Source organism: Polyergus mexicanus, unplaced genomic scaffold (assembly GCF_030449975.1).
Source record: "Polyergus mexicanus isolate NDT 795.1 unplaced genomic scaffold, iyPolMexi1.0 SCAF_2, whole genome shotgun sequence".
Classification (NCBI taxonomy): domain Eukaryota; kingdom Metazoa; phylum Arthropoda; class Insecta; order Hymenoptera; family Formicidae; genus Polyergus; species Polyergus mexicanus.
In genome coordinates, this window is record NW_027223322.1 from 12,465,175 (window position 1) to 12,486,428 (window position 21,254).

Below are 21,254 nucleotides of genomic sequence, written 5' to 3' on the forward strand. Positions count from 1 at the left end.
ACATACAAATTTTTTTTTTTTATAAAAGTTAGGGGAATTATATAATAATTTTTTTTTAGCTACATGTGCATTAGTCATAAAAAAATATATATGTGTATGTATTCTCATTGCAGTCCCATGCGAGTGGCAAGGCGAGATGGATCGGCGAATGCGGACTGAGCTGCGGACCATCCTTGGAAGAGTCGTTGGTGCCCGCGTTTGAGAAACTACGGGCCACCTCGTGAACGGCGCTGGCCCAAGCACCGTCAACCATGCACAAGACTTAATCCATCACCATCCATCTAGCGTCACCCATCACCATTGTGTGCGAGATTCAAGAGAAAGAGAGAGAAAGAACGTGTGAATGCGGACCGTGGATGATGCGTTATGTTCCTGCGGAGGGCGGCTGAGAAGGAGGAAAGAATTAAAGGAGGTCTGTTCCGGACACCCGCGGCTTTCCCCGAGATACAAAGTCGGATCCGGCTAGTCCCTCGATATCGGGGACCAACGTCGTCATTATCATCGTCGAAAGTACAAAGCTACACGTTCACCAAGGATTTCTGCAATGTACCGAAAGATAACTATATCGCAATAAATTAGTTCGAACTGCTCGTTATCGAAAATGGACTTCTCTTTCGGAGGATTTACACTTTAATTCAATTTTTTTAAATAAAAAATTCAAAATTGGAAGATAGGTAATTTGCAATTTTGCTTAAAAAAATGTTGAATTTTTCTGCTCAAAAATACGGCACATTCATGAAGCAGATTCTTCGAATTTTTTTCAGATTATAGATTCTGTCGCGACAATTCGATAGAGACGTGTAGCATTGACTAAGAATGATTAGGTATGAATTGTACGAAACACACTTGGATAATTCCATTTCCGAGTGAATCTCGATTTATCTGAGAATTTGTACATAACGTTCGAGATGCAAACTTCACAGTAAGAGAATAATATTTTAAATTTACGTAGACATGAAGCATGTTATAATCGAAACATATAACTTGCTATTTTGAGAGTTTTACGATTCAGTGCCCTCGAGTGAATTAATTTCAATTATCCTGGTTTAAAAATATCGATTTTATGTCATAATCTATCAGTTATTGCTTCTGAAAATGTTTAAATCCTTATAAAAATTGAATTTTCCAATTCAATTTTCTCATGTCGTGTGCGTTAAATAAGAGAATTGCGCTTGAATCGATCGATTTAATAAAGCTGTGAGTTCATAATGTCCATCAATTAAAATATATTTGTGCTAAAAATTTGTTTTCTGAAAATTTAAGTTCCATAAAGCAATGAAAACAATATAGCGCTATTTTAACATCTATGCGATGATTAACTATCGTTTGAAGACAATCTTTGTCTCATAAATTATACCATTGCTATTGTTATTTCCAAAATAACTTTAACTTCTGGACTTGCAGTGTTCTTAAAGCGACCGATTCACATACGTATAGAAAATTCGATTTTTCATCGTAGATTGATTATTATGAGTATCTTCAATTTTTTATATCGATTGAAATTGCCGCTGCATTTTTGCGAGACGCTGTTGCGCAAAATCGCGATTACGGCAAAATTTTAATGATAATTTTAATGATAGCTTAAAAATCTTCGGTCGTTTTTATAATAGTCCGACAAGCTCATTTTTCACTTTATTTTACATAACGAAAATTACATCTTGGCCTCTCTCGGTCGCGCGAAAGAGCGTGAGTTTATATTATGTGAATTTTAGGATAATTATTAGATGACAATTCATCGATCGAGCGAACCGGCGGCGAAAAGAACCTGTTGACGGCTTTTCGCGCGCGAGAGCACGACGTATCGATATTGTAAGTAAATAATTATTTGATATTTTTCGCTTATATAAATTATCACAATTATAATTGGCGAATCGAGCTTTGCGAATGTATACGATTATAAAAATTAGTCGAAGTTTTTCATGTCTCTCTAGTGAGGATCTAGTGTTAATGTTACATGATTTAACCATCATAGTCCTAAGGATCGATAGACAGAATCGATGTGTTACAAGACTTTGAGAAATATTATTTCCACAGATTAGAATTAGAGAATTCGTCGTTTGAAGCGTTCTTGCACGTTAGTACGGCGTTAGAAATTGCTACGATGATAAAAGGAAAGGATGCACGAATTTACTGTATTATCCGTTTGTATATTGTAACGGACACTCTTATATGAATCTCTCCTTGGGTCTATGAAAGTTTCAAGAGAGCTGATTGTGTATTTTTCGATAAAGATACGTTTTGCTCGCTTTAAATCGTCCACTTTCTCGGCGAGAGCTTCTTTGCCAAATCGTTGGTAGAGATGCTCGGCCTCAAGTGCGCGTGATTTCATTGCACTCACAATTTTCAACAATTGTAGACTCGACACAAAGTAGATTGCGAATGCCACAAACTACACGGATTCTTGAAAAGAGAATCTCGAAAAAATCAAAGTTATTTCACTAATAATGCTTTAATCGCGATATTTTTAAAAAATACGATATATCTACGTTTTTAAATAATATCTTTCGAAAAATATAACAGGATTAATTCAATATATATATATATATATATATATATATATATATATATATATATATATATATAAAAGTAATGTTTATATATGAGCATTATTTTGTGAATGTTTTAATGTATATACAAATTCAGTTATAATACTCTTATCCTATTATGCCATTAATTGGCACTTGCAGGATTATTTGTGTCGAGCCATGTTTTGGAAAGCATTTACGTCGTGCCAATAACTTTTTCGGATTTTTAATCATTGTTTTATAAGAATTCCGTGCCGAAAGCGCCGCTTTTATGGCGAGATTAGGAACAAAAGAACGTTTACCGATTTTTCTCGGCAACGTATATTATATCTCTATATATATTGCGAGTGTAAGTACATGCTCATCAAAATGCATCCTCATTTATTAAATTAAACCGTATTGTGTAAAACTTTTCTAGAGTATTAGCTCGCAGTGAGCTTTAGTTTAATGCTTTAGAAAGTGTCCTCGGTAGTAGTTTTTATTTAATCTGTGAACTTCTTATTTATGACGAATACTGCAAAAGTATGGGTTTAATAAATACTTATTAAAATCTATTATAGCTTGTTAATGCGAACCTTATTACTTTACCTGCCTTATTGCCAACTCTTATTATCCTTCTATAAGTATAGATTTAGAAGTAAATCGATATTTTGATGTCTTTTTCTGTTTACCTTTTATTTATATTATTTTTTATAATAAATAAAATTTTAATATATGTTACATGTCGCGGCAAAATGATCTTATTTAAAATGTCAAATTCTTAAGATTATTACTTCACAGGCCAGCATTATCTTGTAATTTTTGTGTCGTTTATAATATATATTTAAATAATCCACTGCGCATATAATAAATTCATTTAGTTATGTTGAATAAAAATTCTATCAACGGTTTATTGACATTTTTCGCAATTTATGTACATTTCCATCATGCCAAGCAGCATGCTCACACTATTTTTTTACAGATAATTATACACATTATAATAGTATTTTATATATTTGTGTATGTCGCGTATTCTAATATATTATTTAATATATTTACTCAAACTCACACACGTATTCTACGAAGTAATATCAATACAATGTTAGAACACGACATAGAAACAGTTTTAATCGATAAAATTAAAATATCACACGATTATATTTTAATATTCATTATTCCTTATCACTTATCCTTATGTAATTCCAAAAAAATGGGGTTATAATAAAATAATTTTCACCTAAATAAAGAAAAGCATTAATTATTTTGAAAAAATGCAACGTTTTTTTATAAAAGAAAATAATAAATGTATTAGTTTTTTTATTTTTATAACATTTCACAAAAAAAACAATTAATATTGCTTCTATGTCGTTATCTTAAAAAATAAGTATTCAACCGCAACAAAAATAATATATAAATAATATATAAATATATAAAATACTATATATTATTTTAAGAATCATGTGCTCCTAATCGTTTTCGTATATAGATAACATCTGTAAATGTTTCAATGATTTAAACGATTTTGAAACGAAAATGTGTAACAGACATTGCGGCAATATTAATTTTCATTAATTTGCAAAAAAAGTACATATCATGAAAAATAGCATTTAGAAATAAATCTTCCAAATAATTCTGTATATCTCTGTAATGCCAAAAGTATGTATAAATAGCTACAGTAAACGTAAAATCGACATCAAAAACAATATAATAATAGTATAGTATAGTATCAAAATACTATCGCGCGTGCAATAATTTATAGAATATCACCGCTCCATTAATAAATGAAAATTACGAAAATTAATTATGATCGTACAATAAACATTTGCACAGACGATAAATACTTAATTCAACAAACTCTCATTAGCGGAGTGTTTGAACATTCTTAATAAGTCTTTATCAAAACTTACAAGAGTTTTATTATATAACAATTTGTGTAATCCAAGCATAATGACATTACTCGATTTTCTTCGATATTACACGAAGTTCTTCGTAGATGTTGCACGCGAAAGTACGTTGTACTGTGGCTTGAGCGCAAAAATATCGCGATAACCGGATATGTTGTATTATATTATAAGAGGAAAGAAAACGCATTTCTTCAAAATGTCCGTATTTTATATCCGGACTCCCGTTATCACGATTCGATTCTAATTTCGTTTATTTTATGTTGAACTGAAGCTATCGATTCCGCTGAGCGAGATCGAACTTCTCTATACAAGACGAGAAGACAACAATCTCAGCATCCTACAAGGACCACTAATTCTGCTCGCGACTCGCGGCGCAAGCGATGACAAGAATCAACTTTGGCGAATTATAAAGTTTGTGTGTACATATAATATATGTATGTGTATGAAATAAATTAATACCTTTGCTGCGCACAGTAGTAATAGTAGAGCAAAGATCGCCGCGACGACGATTCCCGTTGCGCTACTTCGATCTAAAAGTGCGATCATTTAAACAGCATCGAGAATCGTGCGCAGACCAAAATTCAGTGGCGATCAATAAAAATTCGTTCTAAGGCGATGGATTCTAATATTCTACTTATAGAATATTTAATAGGAACGAATCGCTGGTGGAACTGTCGCGCATTCCTGTTGGTCGAGCGTAACGTCGATCACCGGTCTGTAGTCGAGAGACACCTTAAATGTGAATAAAACCAAAAAAAATAAGATATAAAATTTAAAGTATTATGATATAGAATAATATAATAAAAGTTTGATTATTTATTATAAATATTATGTGTAAGTATAAATTAAAAGAATATGCGGATAATGATTATTTACACATAAAATAACTTCTAAATCTCAATAGCTGCATATTCAATTTATGTGAATAAACGTAAAAAATACCTCTCCCGTTTTCAGATTAATTTTCGATAGCGTGTGTTTTCTCCAATGTTGATCAAACGGCTTCGGTTGCTGATTCTCAATTGGTTTACTGTAATCGTACTCGTCGATTCTGTCCTTGTAATCTTCGCGAGCATGCGCGCCGCGACTCTCCTTTCTCTTCTCTGCCCCTGCAATGGTCTGCATCGCGTTGATCATGAGATTTTGCAGTTCTAACGTCTCTATCAGATCAGAGTTCCATATTAAAGACCTGTCTGCAATTTTTAGTTCATTGAGTTTCTTGTAGAGATCGACCATCTTTCGATAACCTGAAAGAATTCCATAACGATGTTACGCAATGTTCGTAAATTAGGCGTATAGTTGTGTGTATATATCATGTGCAACATAAGCGCGTGTAACATTTGCGTGTTTTTCTTACCTTCCTGCAAGGTCTGGGCTTCTCTAAATACCGCCGCGTGTGTCTGCATAGTTTTCTGCATGGTCAGCCGTAATTCCGCAGTGGATATGGAGCCGTTAGCGTTTCTGATCCAATCTAAGTTAGCTACCGTCTCTTCACCCGCATTCTAAAATACATATAAGATATAACTTGTTATGTACTATTCGTGTTACAATTAAAAATTAAACGTAACTTATATAAAACGCTTATAACTTATCAAAAAATATTCGAAATAATAGTACAACTCACAGGCTTGAGAGATCCAATCGTCTCGCCAGGCTTATTCTCCTGAGCGATAGTTTTAGCGCAAGCACGTCCAAATACGACTAAATCCAACAGAGAATTGGCGCCTAATCGATTGGCGCCGTGAACAGATGCACAACCTGCCTCACCGCATGCGTACAACCCGGATACTACTTTATCCTCATTGTTTTCCCTGGTTAACACCTGACCTTTGTAGTTTGTCGGTACACCTCCTACAATTTTGAATATTACATTATAAACTAATCTTAACATATTTCATAAAGGTTGTAAAAATTACCCTAAATAACGTAATTTGCATCAATCTTGTAAAAGAATTAATTTCTTATGTTTTGTTTGATAGTTGCAGTTCAGAATATTTTCTTGCTAAGAAAAAGCTTAATCGTGATATTTCCAATGTTGGCGTCATCGCAAACAATGTCAAGATTCTTCGATGATTTCATAGATTAGAGTCATCATATATTATAGTAGAGGAGAATTTATCGCATGCTTTAACCAAATTCTACATTTAGTTATAAAGATAGAAATAAATTTATTATTCTTTTTCATTAATTCGTTAATTTTCGCAAATATATAACATTAATATATATGTATATATGTAATCTATGCACAGATAATATTTTTCTCGACTCTTTCCTTTAAATACTAACATAATAAGATATAATTAAGATCACCTGATTATTAATTAAAACTATCCCTTTTTATAATTAAAATTTATCTTGAAAAGAAATTAATTAAATTTACCCATATTATAATGGACGGTTGGTATAACAGGAATAGGTTCCCGAGTCACGTCGACACCAGCAAATATCATTGCCGTCTCCGAAATTCCCGGCAATCGAGCGGCCAGCTGTTCAGCCGGCAGGTGATGTAGTTGTAAGTAAATGTGATCCTTCTCCGGTCCGACGCCTCTAAGCAAAGACAAAGAGACTATATTTACCACGAATATTTCCGAAGATACGATGTAAGCTCATCGATGATGACTTACCTGCCCTCTCTAATCTCCATTGTCATAGATCTAGACACCACATCTCGCGATGCCAGATCTTTCGCTACCGGTGCGTAACGTTCCATGAATCTTTCGCCTTCACTGTTTATTAAATAACCGCCTTCGCCGCGGCTACCTTCCGTGATCAGACATCCAGCGCCATAGATACCTGAAAATGAATATAATTTTTATTGATTGATTATTTGGAAATTAAAAAACTACTATTAATTTTACCGCAATCTTATCGTATGCAAAATGTTCCAAGATAATCGCTCTTGAATACTGAAAATTTTTTAAATGTGAAATTTATTTCATTAAGAATATATATATATACAATATATTTTAATTTTCAATATTTTATTTCTTATTTAATTTCTTATTGTCATCATTAATGTCATTTTTAAAAATTACAAGTTATCTCATTATTTAAAAATATTAAAAAAAAAATGCGTTAGAAAGAAAACAATATGATTTTGATGCAATGACTAATATACCTGTGGGATGAAATTGTACAAATTCAAGGTCCTGATTGGGTAGATTGGCCCTGGAGACCATGGCAGTGCCATCGCCGGTACAGGTATGCGCGGACGTACAGGAGAAGTAGGCGCGTCCGTAGCCACCGGTGGCGAGTACCGTGTTTTTGGCGTGAAAGCGATGCAACGTTCCGTCCTCGAGACAGAGCGCAATCACACCGCGACACTCGCCGTCCTCCATCAGCAGGTCGAGTGCAAAGTATTCGACAAAGTAGTTGCAGTCGTAGCTCAGTGATTGGCCGTAGAGCGTGTGCAGCAAGGAATGACCGGTTCTGTCGGCCACGCAACAACATCGATGAGCCTGACCGCCCTTGCCGAACTTGAGTGATTGACCGCCAAACGCACGTTGATAAATCTTGCCTGATAAAAAAATCACAAGATTCAAAGTTAAAATTATTATTTTTTATTGATATTAATGTAATAGATAAAATACTGAAGTTTCCTCCTATTTTTTTGTAGATATTTAAAAAATGTGAAATAAAAAAAATATAGATTTTATTAAATATGTTAAAAATGATGAATGTTGGCAAAGATAAATTCTATGCACAAGAGTGCGTGATGATAAGCAGCAATCTTCAACTGCATGACAACCAAATGATGAAATTTGTTATTTTCATAAAATTCGCCTTTTATTTTCTCGTTTGCAGGGACAAATTCTTGCTTGTTACAATTCTTACCAATAAGTAAGAATGCATAAGTGCATAAGTAAATATCGGTAGGGCAAGTACACCTTTCGAAATCATTTAAATTATGGAGGATGACAACAGAAGAGAAGAAAATAACAAAATAACAGGAGACATAGAAAACGATGGAACTGCAGGACCACAAGAAAAAGGTTCTGGTAATCAGTATCAGCTGATACCAAAATCTCCCTCCAAACGTAAATCCACGCGAAACGAGTGAGTTACATAAATACAATTGTGATTTGTGTAATTAAATTAGATTATGCGATAGATAAATATGTCCAAAAGCCATTCTAAAAACTGCATTTTTTTTTAATGATTATATTATATTAAATTTACATTATTTTGAGAATATTACATTATTATATTATATTAAGAAAATATCCGATACTATCAAATTTTAAACAAAAATCCAGGTTTTCTTAAACATTATTTTATTTTTAATTATAATATTATTTTTTTCCTGCATAATCTAATCACTATTATTTTCCTTTTATGGTAATCATATGATTGTGTAATTAAACACAGATGATTTGCATTTCGCTTCCAGGCAATACGACAGAAGGTCATCTCGTTCGCGATCAAGATCGTGTAGTAAGCCTTCACGGAGAAAGCAATGGAGAAGCGCGAATGCCTTTCTTAACTTTATGCAAGATTTTAGGCAGGTAAGGATAATTGGAAAAATTACAGAATAACATACGCGAATATTATGTAAGTAAGGAATTATTGTCACAAATTATAGGATTATAATAAGGTAAAGAGCAGAGATCTGTTTCGACTCGGAGGACAGAAGTGGCGACAAATGTCATCCACAGAAAAGATGCCTTACGTTGAAGCGGCTAAGGTAGCGCAGCAACAATCGCAGCAAAATAATAAGAATGAACAGCAAACTAAGCCCAATAGCGGCGAAATCTCGAAAAAATCGGATAATGACCAGAGAAAAAAAGAACGAGAGGTTAATTACCATCTTTTTCATATAACAAAATTACATCACATCATTACGTTGCTATATTCAGTGAATAATATGTTAAAAAATATATATAAAGCAAAAATTCAATATTTATACGTCATAAGAAAGATATACAAAATTAGAGAGACTTTGATCATTCTTATAATATTTTGATGCTATACAAGTTCCAGAAAAGAAAAGAAAGAAAACGTTCCAGCAGCAAGACGGACGATTCTGACGCGGAATCAGATTCCGCAACCTCGGGGACAGGTGCGACGATGACAAGCGAGGATATCTCCGATCTGAGTTCTTAGATTAAACTGTATCGCGACAGTCAACAAGAATATCAAAAAATATGTACACGATTCAGTTTATTTTGATTACGTGTCCTAAAATTTGGTCGTACTATTCTGAAACTCGAATAAAGTTTAAGATCGCATTAAATAGTTTTAATATTAGTTCTTTTTACCTACTCTCTATATTATCTTGCAACATTATCTATTTTCTATATATATATATATACAGGATATCTCACAACCTTTTCACAATTTTTTAATAGCATTTACATTTTTTGTACAATTTTTTAATAGTATTTTAGAGGCAAAATGGAGTAAAAAATCCTATACAAAAGTATGAACACTAGAATAGTTTTTAAATAATATTGCATAGAATTCGCGCACTCAAGCTCGTAACTATATTTATACATGTACCGATCTATCGTCTGTTATCGCTGACAGATAAAATAAATAAATTGATTTCCACGAAACTTTTCCGTACGATCGAAACAAAAATAAAAATCGTTTTTTAAACATGTGAAAATATTAAGTTTCTATTTCTATTTAAATATAATAATTAACAACCAATTAAATTTTATCTCTATTCGATCTCGATTCTATTTTATTTCTAGAATACATTATTGAAATATCGTAATACGGAGATTGCGAAACATTCTGTATATGATATTATATTAATTCTATTACAATATAATTACATGTTATAAAATCTTTTTAATCTTCTCAAAATTATACTTTTTTTTTTCCTTTTCACTGTCTAAACACATACCATACATACATTATCATCGTCATTTACCGTCACTAGTTCGACTGAAAGGCATTCCGCAGTTCTCCAGCTCGATGACGGCTTTGGGGGCCTCGCGGGTCATGTAATGAATAGCATCCTGATCACCCAACCAGTCCGAGCCCTTGACGGTATCGTACATATGCCACTGCCAGTTGTCATCCTCCATGTTGCCCAGAGCGGCGTTGATGCCGCCCTGGGCGGCTACTGTGTGCGACCTCGTGGGAAACAGTTTGGTGACCACCGCTGTCTTGAAACCCTCGGCCACCAGACCGTAGGCCGCGCGAAGACCGGCGCCGCCAGCTCCTACCACGACCGCATCATACGTGTGATCCACCAACGGGTACTGTTTGGAGATCGCGTCGGAGATCTTGGCCGCTCGTCCGTCCGGCGTGTGATGCAGCTTCCGGTTACCGATTAGCGGCAGTCCCAGCTTGTTCTACGAAGCAGAAGAAGAGATAGAGAGAACGAGAAAATTATATAGGATTAACAATGACATTGTAAAATAGTAATAATAAAATATTTTTTAATATTATTTCATATATATATATTTTACATCAGACTAATCAACTATGATTTTATAGTTTCAACTTATCATAAAATTATATAATATATAATTTTTCTTAAATACACATATACGTGCATAATAAAAATGTACAAATTTTGTTGATAAAGAAAAGCGAATGATCAAAATACCTAAGGTTCTAACATATTTGACAGGATAAGAGAAAATCATACAGAAATTTACGCTCTTCATAATCTTCTGCTTTATGGACTCAATGCATGTGATTGTTGAAGAAATTCTAATTATTTCCTTTAGGAATTATGTAAGACACGTTATTTAACTTAACGAGTTACGAACGCGCAGCTGCGATCGCGTGTGCACATACGTGATTGTTATATTCGTTCAATTTGCGCGACATGAACGCGAGGAAAATTAGAAGATTCGTTACTTACAAGATAAAATTTTACGTGCCATTAGTTTATAAATACTATTTAAGTATCACGAGAATATTGCAAAAAAGCATGTCGCGCTTAGAAATCTTTTTTTAAGATGCAATAAATAAATCTGATATAAAAAGCTTACTTAATATAAAAAGAATATCATTAGATAAAAGAATAGTAATTTAAAAAATTTAGAATGTTGAGAAAATAAACTCGCGTAACACGTAAGCTTCCCACAGAAAGTTAATAATATATATTCCTGTAATATTATTATGAAATAATTTAACGAGCAATTAATTATATATTCTTACAAATAATATGAAACTAATGCCTGACTAATTACTTGAAAATTGGTTCAAGAAAACAACAAATTGCGAGATGAAAATCTTCATTGCTTCGTATAGTAGCGTGTCTTATATATTCTATATAGACTGAAAATAATAATACGCTGAACATTTTGTGTCATCCGTAGAATAGAAACGTGCATAATCGACGTTAGATTATATTATCGTCCAACGCATTTACAGAAAACGCGTCAAATTTCTTTGACATTTATATCACATCGGTCAATTTGTACATAGAAATATTCAAAGATAAAATGAACGTTTTTCGATCTTAAAATCGCATAACAATGCCAATATTTTTCAATGCTTTTTAAAGGGGAAAAAAAAAGCTTTCTATTATAAAAATATGATTTTCAGTTTAAAACATTTTATTTTGATAAATTTTGAGAATGTGAAGAATTATACATGACAAAAATTTATAGTTCCAATTTATTTAAATACAATTTTAATCTCATTGCAAATTTGAAATGGTGTTTTGTTGTTTAAATATTTACCTGAAAAATTCAGTATATATATATATACCATATATCTATGTTTTATGGCGCAAACAATCGTTCAAACAATGATATCACGAAGATATATCGCGGTTAAACAGTTTGTATAAGACAGAAGTTTCTTTACATATGTGCACACGTATAAATTTTCTTATCTCTTTAATAAAGCTCTCACCGCGTCTTTGATGTGCTATCAACCACAATTTTGAAAACAATACATCAGTACTGTTGGCCCATCCCGATAAAATCACGTAGACCAACGTTGTATATAGTAAATTTTGTATATGAATTTTGATACATAGTCTTTTGTCGGGAAAAATAAATTATAAAGATCTAACAATGAAGATGTAAAAATGCAAAGCTCGTTATCAATTCAAGTGCGACACCGATGAGATTCCACGAAATATACCCTGACACTTATGATATATATATTTGTATATAGTGTACACTCGACATCTATATCATATCAGTTTCACACATTAGTCTTTTATCTATTGGGGGGGGAAAAAAAAAAAAAATCTTGTTCAATAAAATAAAATAAAATGAACGAAAATAACTATAATATCAATATAAATAATATTTCTTGTCAAATTATATATAACCGCTATCAAAAAACTTTGTTTTTCTATTCCTTTCGAGTTAAAAAGAGATGCGTAGATAGATACGTACAAAACTAAAGTATCGAACATTGACGAAAACACTGACATGATAGTGCCTAGCTAGGATACACTATATATATATATATATATGTATGTATATCGAGTTCACGAGCACCGTTAGATGCGAGCAGCCCTCGTTGACGTAACATATTGTAAGCCAAAGCATATGGAAATAGATGAGTTTATTTATCCTGCAATGAACCTTTCAGGATACACAAAACAGAATCGTAAATTTCTCTCTCTCTCTCTCTCTCTCTCGAGAGAGAGAGAGAGAGAGAGAGAGAGAAAGGGAAGGACTGGAGGGATGCCGCGTGTTTAGTGCGGAACACGCGGCAAGACGGCGCGTTTCCGGGTGCGCGTATTTATTCGCGCGCATCTTACGTAATTGATCCGTGGCGACATGCACCCGCTGTCGTTGTCACCACCGCGGACGGTGGTTAAAAAATTACATAACTAGGTGGAAAATTCGCGAGGCTATCGATAGTGGATAGTTAGCCTGCGTCACGATCCTAATCCGCGGCGTCGCGAGTAATAGGAAACGAAAATTTTTGTAAGATGGCGCGAGGTAACGCCGAGGTTCTAGGCCAGGAGGCTAGGTAACCCGAGGTTCTAGGCCAGGTGTAACGAAAGCGATCCGAACATCGTAGGAGTTTCGTCTCTCGCGGTAAAAATAGGAGGGTACCCCCTCCTTCTTCTCGATCGCAAAAGTCACGCTTTCCCGCGGGACAATCCGTAATCGATGACGTAAAAGAGCTCTCTACGATAGCTTCGGTTCTAAATTCTTACATTATCCGGCTCTATTGTAACGCGAGGTACTCACCAACGTCGCCGTTCCGGGCAGATTCCTCGGCAGCAACGACGCCGACAGCTTCAGCAATCCGCTCATCCTCCGTCACTCCTGTCCCGTGTCGCGATTCCCGTCAAGATACGCCCCTGCTGACAAACCCGCGCGCACGCACTAACCCCTTGTAGAGTGGCGGCGACGAACGACGGTATCCCCGATTAACACGCTTCGATCCGCACGACTCGGCGGCTCGGCACCGACTGACGCCGGAAACCGCGCGCGCGCAGTGCTGCCAACGAGACGCATAAAAGAAAAAAAAAAAGAAAGGTGTCTCTTCTGGCTGCATTTAAAATGAGAATGCATGCAATCGAGTATATGCATTCTCAATCTCAAATTATCGAGAGGGCTCGAATAAATATTCTATTTTCGATTTTCTAATCCACACGTGCGCGGAATAGAAATGTCTTCGCGGTTGCATTTACAAACTTTACTAGTCACTTTTGCTTTACGCATGCGTGATCGGATGGCAAATATTGAGTAATGGGAGAACAAGGGAATAATCAATTTTGCAGAATAATTAACTTTAGAGAATATCAGCTGTTTGAGAATAGGGAATTTTGAATTTAAGAGAATTTGACATAGAAGTAATTATTTGCGGCATTGAAGAAAGAGAGAGAGAGAGAGAGAGAAGAGAAAAATAAAAAATAGATATTGATATAAAATGTTAATTCTAATTCGTTAATAGATTTCTGTGTTCTCTTTACTGCAGACTCTTCCGCAACACATAATTTCTGTCTTTTCAAATTTTGATAAGAGAAAAAGAGACGAAAAAACGGCCCAATGACATAAAATGGAATAAAATTTACTTTTTTAGATTAATTCGAGCCACAGCAAATACCATTCTTGACTATTCTGCATAATTCGAAGGGCATATATCGTGACGTAATTAAAACGAAAGAGAGCAATGAATAAGTGAGTGAGAGAAGCGACAACTCTCTTTTAGCGCGAACCTAAAACCAGATAAAACTATACGTGGGAGTAATTTTGTTATCACGATTTCTTTTACGGCTTCGAACATCGCATTATTTTTTATACTGACTTGCTCTTGCTTATCGCGTTAAATGAAAATTTATTGAATTTTTATTTATTATATATATTATATGTTTATATATGTGTGCCAATTGTATTCTATAATTAATCCATACGATACGTATGCAGTGCCTGAAGAGAGAATACTTTTTATTGATCTTCTATTTTATATTCCAATATTTTTTCTAGATATTTATAGATATTCTATGCAAAATGTAAGATATTTTATAGATATTTTATGCAATGATATTCATACAAATTTATTGCACGAATATGCAATTAACGCTTAATGCGAACTGACAGATCGGATATATTTTTTGGATTTATGTAAAAACAGATATATATATATATATATATATATATATATATATATATATATATATATAGTATAACATAAGCTTATCTAGTAGAAAGAAATAAAATGATTATAAATTATTACTCTCTTTCAGTAAAAAAAGTTATGTCTTCAATAAATAATTTATTCAACATTTATCATCACGATATCGTAATTGTGTTATCGATGAAAAAAGGTTGTGATTAACGATCATCCCTTATGAAACTAACATACTCAAAGATGCAATGACATTACTCAATTACGCTGAATCATATTTGCTTGCTTTTTTCGCGTAATAGTAAAAAAAAGGAAATGCCGATCATTATTATGTATAATATTCTTGCATTACTTTTGTATCATTCTTTATCAATCTTTAACGCACAGGAATTCAAAAGAATATTTTTTGAAAACTAAAATATAACGCCGATCTCGATTCGCTTTTTCTTCGTCGAAATCTAATTGATATACAGGAATCGAACGCTTTAATTAATTCTGCCACTGAGTCACAGATAACGTTTATCGCATGCGAGACGCCGAGAAATGTAGGACGTGCTTAGATTATCCATGAGAAGTTAATACATTTTTATAGACAAGAAATATTTTTCATGAATTTTGTGATGATTTCTATTTCGTTAATTCTTAGATTTTATGCTTGATTTCAAATGTGGCATTAGTGATAACGAGACAGCCGATTAGATTCATAATCGCGTAATTCTCGTTACATTTCAATTAATAACCGATTGCTTGCAATTAATCATTTGTCAGGTCAATATGCGCGAACTGCAGGCGGCACATGTTGAGCCTCGCTCTCATCTAGAGTCGTGTCGATAACAGGCCGATAAGAAATGCAAATCTGCAAACAAAACATTTAAAAAAAAAAAAATGTTATTAAAAAAAGATATCGCAACATTCGAAAATGTAAAACAAATTTTACAAATTAATTTTGTAAATATTGTTATATATAAAAAAATGTTATCATGATAATTAAAAAAATAAACTACTAATTGATAAATAGAATTTCTAATAGAAATTAATAATTATATTTCAATGTCTTATATATCTCTCAGCTTGTATATTTTATGTTGTATACTATGTATTACAGTGATTTAATTTTAATTTATTTAATTTATTAATTTATTAAATGCTCAATTGATTTTTGTAAAAAAAAATTAAATCTGATTTATATAAGAACGTTTCTCAACCAACCGATCCATCCTCCTGAGCCCATGTAAGCGTATGCTTACGCCAGTGTTCCGCGTAAGGTCGTTTCTTTTGTCCTTCGAGCGGTTTTGTGTAGTCATACTCGTCAATTCTCTCCTAGAAATAAATATTCAAAATTAATAAAGAAAATTAATCTTTCTTGATGTTAATCGATTAAAAATCCGTGAATATTTCATATTTAAAAATTCAAAATAGTATGTATGTGCAGTATTATTTATTTTCACATTAATACATAAAATATATCGTTATATATCTATAAATTTATAACATTCTAAATTTTTTTTGAATTTAATTCTCTTTCTTATACCTTGAAATCTTCTCTGAAGTGCGAGCCTCTCGATTCCTTTCGATTCTCGGCCGCGTAGACAGTGTGCATGCAAACGATCATCATGTTTTGTAGCTCCAAGGCCTCGACGAGCTCAGTGTTCCAAATGAGAGACTGATCTTGCACCTAAAAAAAAATGTTCAAAAGCGATCCAGATGTATTTTATGGCTCTAGATAAAATCTCTCGTATGTATGATCGTCTTATATAATGACGCGTTACGTCAGATGCAATATGGCGATGTAATTATCCCAATTTACCAGACTTGTTAATTATATATTACATATAGACATTTACAGTGCAGTAGTTATTAAATAATTAATATCGATGTGCAAATTCGCGTGAATTTGACTCCATTTTTGAGTTTAAAATATTTAAAAAATGCATTTGTTACATATACATTTATATATTTTGTATTAACATCTTTTTTGTTCTGTCGTACCCTTTCCAATGAAATTATTCGTTGTTAAATTTATGTTTATATAAATTTTGATTTATTTATATTTTAAATTTCTAAATTTACTAATTAATACTCTGAATAAATAATTTAAAAGTAGCGTATAATCAGCTTACGCATAAATCCGGTAAATCGCACGTGAAGAGACGGGTTATTTCCCTGCATCCGCGTTGCAAAATATCGCAAGTCCTAAATACCGAGCAATATCTCTGCATCGTGCGTTGCATCTCGTCGCGCAATTCGATCACAGGTACGCAGCCTTTCGCATAACGGGTCGCATCGAAACGACAAATCGACTGTTCACCGATGAGCTGCATCCAAATCGCTCTTTGATATAAACATTTATATGCTAATTCTCATTAAAACGCGAATCTTCGTGAAACAAGCATTTTAACGCGCAATTTTTTCCCGCGCTTTTAATATATTTTATTGTATGAAAAATTTAGTTATTAAAATACAATAATATAAAATATAACATTACACAAATAAAATATTAAGAGTTGTATATGTGCCATAAAATATTACTTAAATATAGTAAAAAGATTCTTTAGAAAATTGTCAAAAGATGATAAAATACAATATTGGAAAAGGCGCTCTGATATACAATACATCGTATTTTATTAAATAATTAAAAGTTAATTTCCGATCGAGATAAATGTAGTTGAAGAGTATATTTATGGAGAATCTTAAAAGGCGCTATAATTTCTTACTGACGATAGATCTTCGTGACGTTCACCAGGTCTGGCGATACAGTCGATTTGATCGGCGATGGCTTTGCCAAAGACCACAAGTTCCAGAAGACTGTTAGCGCCCAGTCGATTAGCCCCGTGAACAGACGCACATGCAGTCTCGCCAGCTGCCCAGAGGCCCTCGATCGGTCTGTCCTCCTCGTTTTCTCGTGTTAATACCTGACAACGTATTATTTACGTCGAAATATAATTACAGCCGTAAACGCCGATGATATGTTTTATTTAATCTATACAAACGATCATCGAATATTTAACTTACTCTTTTGTTTATAATATAAAAATCAAGTTAAACAATATAACAAGTACAATAATATAAAATATTAAACACAGAAAGAAATTGACACGAGTAGTATCTTTCTGCCAGTTAACTGCGATGATATAATAATAATAATAAAAATAACGAATGTGTATTCTATCTATTGTATTTCTTACTTGTGCACGCCAATTTGTAGGTATGCCGCCCATGTTATAATGCACCGTGGGAATTACGGGGATCGGTTCCTTCGTCACGTCCACTCCGGCGAACACCCAGGCGAGGTGTGAAATTCCAGGCAGTCTCTCTTTTAACAGCTTAGCTGGTAGATGATTTAATTGCAAATGAATATGATCTCTTTTTGGTCCAATGCCTCTGTAAAGATATATGCGTTGATGTATTTTTCCTGGAAATATGCTGCCAACATATGTACGCCAGATTTACATAGTAACGCGTAACGAATTGCAGTGTAATTAATAATTAATAAAAAGTTAAACGTGACAGACTTTTCTTAAGTAAAACTTTGATCTAAAAATTTATTCATGTACTTAAGTTTACTTATTCTTAATTTATTCAAAATTTTAAAAAATTATTTTATATACCTAAAATTTTATATACATAACTAAGTGTTAAAAATACTTTATATATATATTTATTGTACGATTCAGTAAATGCAATTCACTAAAATTACAAAATTTTGATTAATATAAATCTTTTGAATCAATATATTAGCTATTAACAATAAGTTAAAACAGATGTAATTCTAACTTATTGCGCTTTTATTCAAGGTAGCATCCTTAAATTTTCTATATTTGTTTTATGACTTTTATCGTACTATTTTGGACTGAGAAAAAAAATATGAATTAAACTACAAAAAATTATTCCAACCTTCCCTCCAGTATTTCAACAGTCATAGCTCTCGAGACGACGTCGCGGGAGGCTAAATCCTTAGCTACGGGAGCGTATCTCTCCATAAAGAATTCTCCGTCAGAGTTAACGAGTTTGCCGCCTTCTCCTCTGCTACCCTCAGTGATAAGTATACCGCTACCATAAATGCCTGCAACGCGAGAAAGATCCGTCGAGATCAGTTGAGAAGACAATAAAAAAAAAAAAAAAAAAAAAATCGTTGGCGGATTTGCAGACAATCTGAGATTACCGGTCGGATGAAACTGGACGAACTCCATGTCCTGCAACGGCAGTCCTGCTCGACACGCGATCGCCATACCATCACCGGTACAGGTGTGCGCCGCAGTGCAGGAGAAGTAACATCTTTCGGCGCCGCCCGTTGCGATCACCTGTAAAGCGATATAATGTGCGTACATTATATAAAATATAAATTATAAAAAAATATAAGTATAAATATATAATTGTATAGTATAATATAATATATATAAGTATAATATGATATAAATTGTACAAAATAAATATTAATCAAATTATATCGAGAAGTGAAAAAGACAATGTTAATTTTATTATAATTTTATTAATTGTATTAATTGTAATTTTATTAATTTTTATATTATATATAGCCTCTCTCCCAAAATATATAAAATATAAAAAATATATTTACGATATTTAATATATTTCTCTTTCATTGCTCTTTTCTATATTTTATAAATCAAATAATAACATACAGATATAATAAAGAAAATCTGTAATATATATATATATAAACCTTGCCATTTTTTCTTTACCGTATGATGAGCTCTGAATCTATGCAATTGACCGGTCTCCAATTCCCACGCAAGGATCCCCTTACAACATCGGCCGTACATGAGCAGATCGAGAGCGAAATACTCGATGAAATAGTGCACCTCGTAGCGAAGACTCTGCCCGTAAAGGGTGTGAAGTACCGCATGGCCGGTTCGATCAGCGACGGCGCAGGTTCGCTTAGCTTGTCCACCTTGGCCGAATTTTAACGACTGGCCGCCGAAAGCGCGTTGATAGATTTTACCATCTTCTGTACGACTAAAGGGACAACCTACGAATTTAACGATTTTGTTATTTAATATCGTATAAATTGATTCTAAATTATAATTATTAAATTCTGTCTTTATTTTTTCTCTTCATAAGTCTTCGTAGAACAATTATATTTATGTCGATACTTCATTATTGCGTTTATACCGTAATTTTCGAGCTCGAAGACCGCTCGAGGCGCTTCCCTTGCGAGTAAATGTATAGCATCCTGATCACCCAGCCAGTCGGATCCCTTCACGGTATCATACATGTGGTAGAGCCAATTGTCCTCTTTCTCCTCGGCGATAGCGGCATTGATACCACCCTGAGCGGCGACGGTATGCGACCTGGTCGGGAATAGTTTCGATATTACCGCTACACGATATCCCTTATTGCCGAGACCGAAGGCCGCTCTTAATCCTGCGCCTCCTGCTCCTACTATCACCACGTCGTAGCAATGATCTATCAGAGGATAGTTCTGCAAATTAGTATACAGATAAATTAGCAACTAAATATATTAATTGAAGAATGCAGAATAGCCCAAGTCACATTAGTAAAATATAATTCATTGTGTTAAGAAAAATCTTTAATCAAAATTAAAAAATAGAGAGAAAATGTAAGATTAACTTTATAAATATTTTTGAATATACATACAATAATTTCATTTATTTTTTAATTTTTAGGAATTTATAATATATAATCATATTAGATGAGAAGAAAATATTACGGGGAAAAAGATTTGCGTGGTTGATTTGCACATACTTTTCTGTTTAATTCATAGGGATATTTGATTATTATTTAATTTATATATACTAATTTTAATATAAATTAATATAAATTTTAATAACATTAATAAAATATATGTTTAAATGCTTTTACACTCCTGCTATTGTCCACACCGCACTTTGCCTTTTCCGCTGGACTAACATTGACATGAAAGCTTCGCAAATTTCTGATCGTCGCATGAGATTGTCTCGGAAATTTCTGGAAAAGATTAATATTTACTTTAAATAAAATAAAATTAAAAATAAAATGCGTTTAATATTATTGAGTCCTTACAAATATTCCACGTGATTGTATTAGTCGACTGACCAACCGATGCAACATCCTTGCAAATATTTTCTAGGTTCGGATGCGCTTTAACAAAGTTGTCATGATTAATAAAGCTCTTTCAGTTTCTGCTCTCATTTGTCAAAATAATAAAACAAATGAGAGAAAAATATTTAAATATACACAAAATATTTTCAATGTACATATAACAACATATTTTTACATAAAATCTGTCATTTATATTTACAATTCTTTTTATAAACAATTTTCTCTCTTATTCTGCATAAAATTGGAGGAAAAAGTGGAGATTTTATACAAGTTC

General features: G+C 33.2%; 4 protein-coding genes across 7 annotated transcripts in view; 2 read left to right on the forward strand and 2 right to left on the reverse strand.

Moving 5' to 3' along the window:
* Pino (protein pinocchio) overlaps positions 1–3,079 on the forward strand; it is a 43,184-nt gene extending 40,105 nt beyond the window's left edge. For all 3 annotated transcript variants that reach the window (XM_070309565.1, XM_070309576.1, XM_070309584.1), the window contains one exon: positions 114–3,079. In XM_070309565.1, coding sequence (XP_070165666.1) covers positions 114–224 — 111 coding nt within the window. In that variant the 3' untranslated portion in view covers positions 225–3,079. The remainder of the gene's footprint in view (positions 1–113) is intronic.
* On the reverse strand, positions 2,677–13,754 carry Sdha (succinate dehydrogenase, subunit A (flavoprotein)). The gene is made up of 9 exons (XM_070309553.1): positions 13,537–13,754; positions 10,287–10,713; positions 7,527–7,925; positions 7,033–7,201; positions 6,789–6,955; positions 6,033–6,259; positions 5,766–5,910; positions 5,351–5,655; positions 2,677–5,140 (listed from the first exon to the last, which is right to left on the reverse strand). Exons 1-9 carry the CDS (start codon positions 13,600–13,602, stop codon positions 5,054–5,056), a joined length of 1,992 nt encoding a protein of 663 aa, XP_070165654.1. The 5' UTR covers positions 13,603–13,754; the 3' UTR covers positions 2,677–5,053.
* LOC138940581 (uncharacterized) lies at positions 7,407–9,655 on the forward strand. Its single transcript, XM_070309596.1, has 4 exons — positions 7,407–8,464; positions 8,799–8,913; positions 8,991–9,203; positions 9,389–9,655. Exons 1-4 carry the CDS (start codon positions 8,316–8,318, stop codon positions 9,509–9,511), a joined length of 600 nt encoding a protein of 199 aa, XP_070165697.1. The 5' UTR covers positions 7,407–8,315; the 3' UTR covers positions 9,512–9,655.
* A 1,464-nt stretch (positions 13,755–15,218) lies between the features above and the next one.
* On the reverse strand, positions 15,219–21,142 carry LOC138940608 (succinate dehydrogenase [ubiquinone] flavoprotein subunit, mitochondrial). Of its 2 annotated transcripts, XM_070309651.1 has the most exons (12): positions 20,942–21,142; positions 20,762–20,866; positions 20,051–20,360; positions 19,621–19,907; positions 19,083–19,221; positions 18,815–18,983; positions 18,106–18,301; positions 17,635–17,832; positions 17,041–17,235; positions 16,452–16,595; positions 16,130–16,240; positions 15,219–15,776 (listed from the first exon to the last, which is right to left on the reverse strand). In XM_070309651.1, exons 1-12 carry the CDS (start codon positions 20,987–20,989, stop codon positions 15,690–15,692), a joined length of 1,989 nt encoding a protein of 662 aa, XP_070165752.1. In that variant the 5' UTR covers positions 20,990–21,142; the 3' UTR covers positions 15,219–15,689. The 2 variants fall into 2 exon arrangements, with proteins under 2 accessions (XP_070165752.1, XP_070165761.1); XM_070309660.1 differs by lacking the exon at positions 17,041–17,235.
* Positions 21,143–21,254: the final 112 nt, after the last annotated feature.

What these genes read in the sequence shown, in the direction of transcription:
- Sdha (XM_070309553.1), bottom strand. Translation starts at nt 13,602, where the DNA reads ATGAGCGGATTGCTGAAGCTGTCGGCGTCGTTGCTGCCGAGGAATCTG. An exon ending in TGCCCGGAACGGCGACGTTG is followed by an intron (nt 10,714 to 13,536) that starts GTGAGTACCTCG and finishes TCTGCTTCGTAG; the next exon opens with AACAAGCTGGGACTGCCGCT. An exon ending in AGCCCAGACCTTGCAGGAAG is followed by an intron (nt 5,656 to 5,765) that starts GTAAGAAAAACA and finishes GAATTCTTTCAG; the next exon opens with GTTATCGAAAGATGGTCGAT.
- LOC138940608 (XM_070309651.1), bottom strand. Translation starts at nt 20,989, where the DNA reads ATGTTGCATCGGTTGGTCAGTCGACTAATACAATCACGTGGAATATTT. An exon ending in TACAATCACGTGGAATATTT is followed by an intron (nt 20,867 to 20,941) that starts GTAAGGACTCAA and finishes AATCTTTTCCAG; the next exon opens with AAATTTCCGAGACAATCTCA. An exon ending in GTCACGAAGATCTATCGTCA is followed by an intron (nt 17,236 to 17,634) that starts GTAAGAAATTAT and finishes ATTTGGATGCAG; the next exon opens with CTCATCGGTGAACAGTCGAT.
- LOC138940581 (XM_070309596.1), top strand. Translation starts at nt 8,316, where the DNA reads ATGGAGGATGACAACAGAAGAGAAGAAAATAACAAAATAACAGGAGAC. An exon ending in TTATGCAAGATTTTAGGCAG is followed by an intron (nt 8,914 to 8,990) that starts GTAAGGATAATT and finishes CACAAATTATAG; the next exon opens with GATTATAATAAGGTAAAGAG. An exon ending in AGAGAAAAAAAGAACGAGAG is followed by an intron (nt 9,204 to 9,388) that starts GTTAATTACCAT and finishes TACAAGTTCCAG; the next exon opens with AAAAGAAAAGAAAGAAAACG.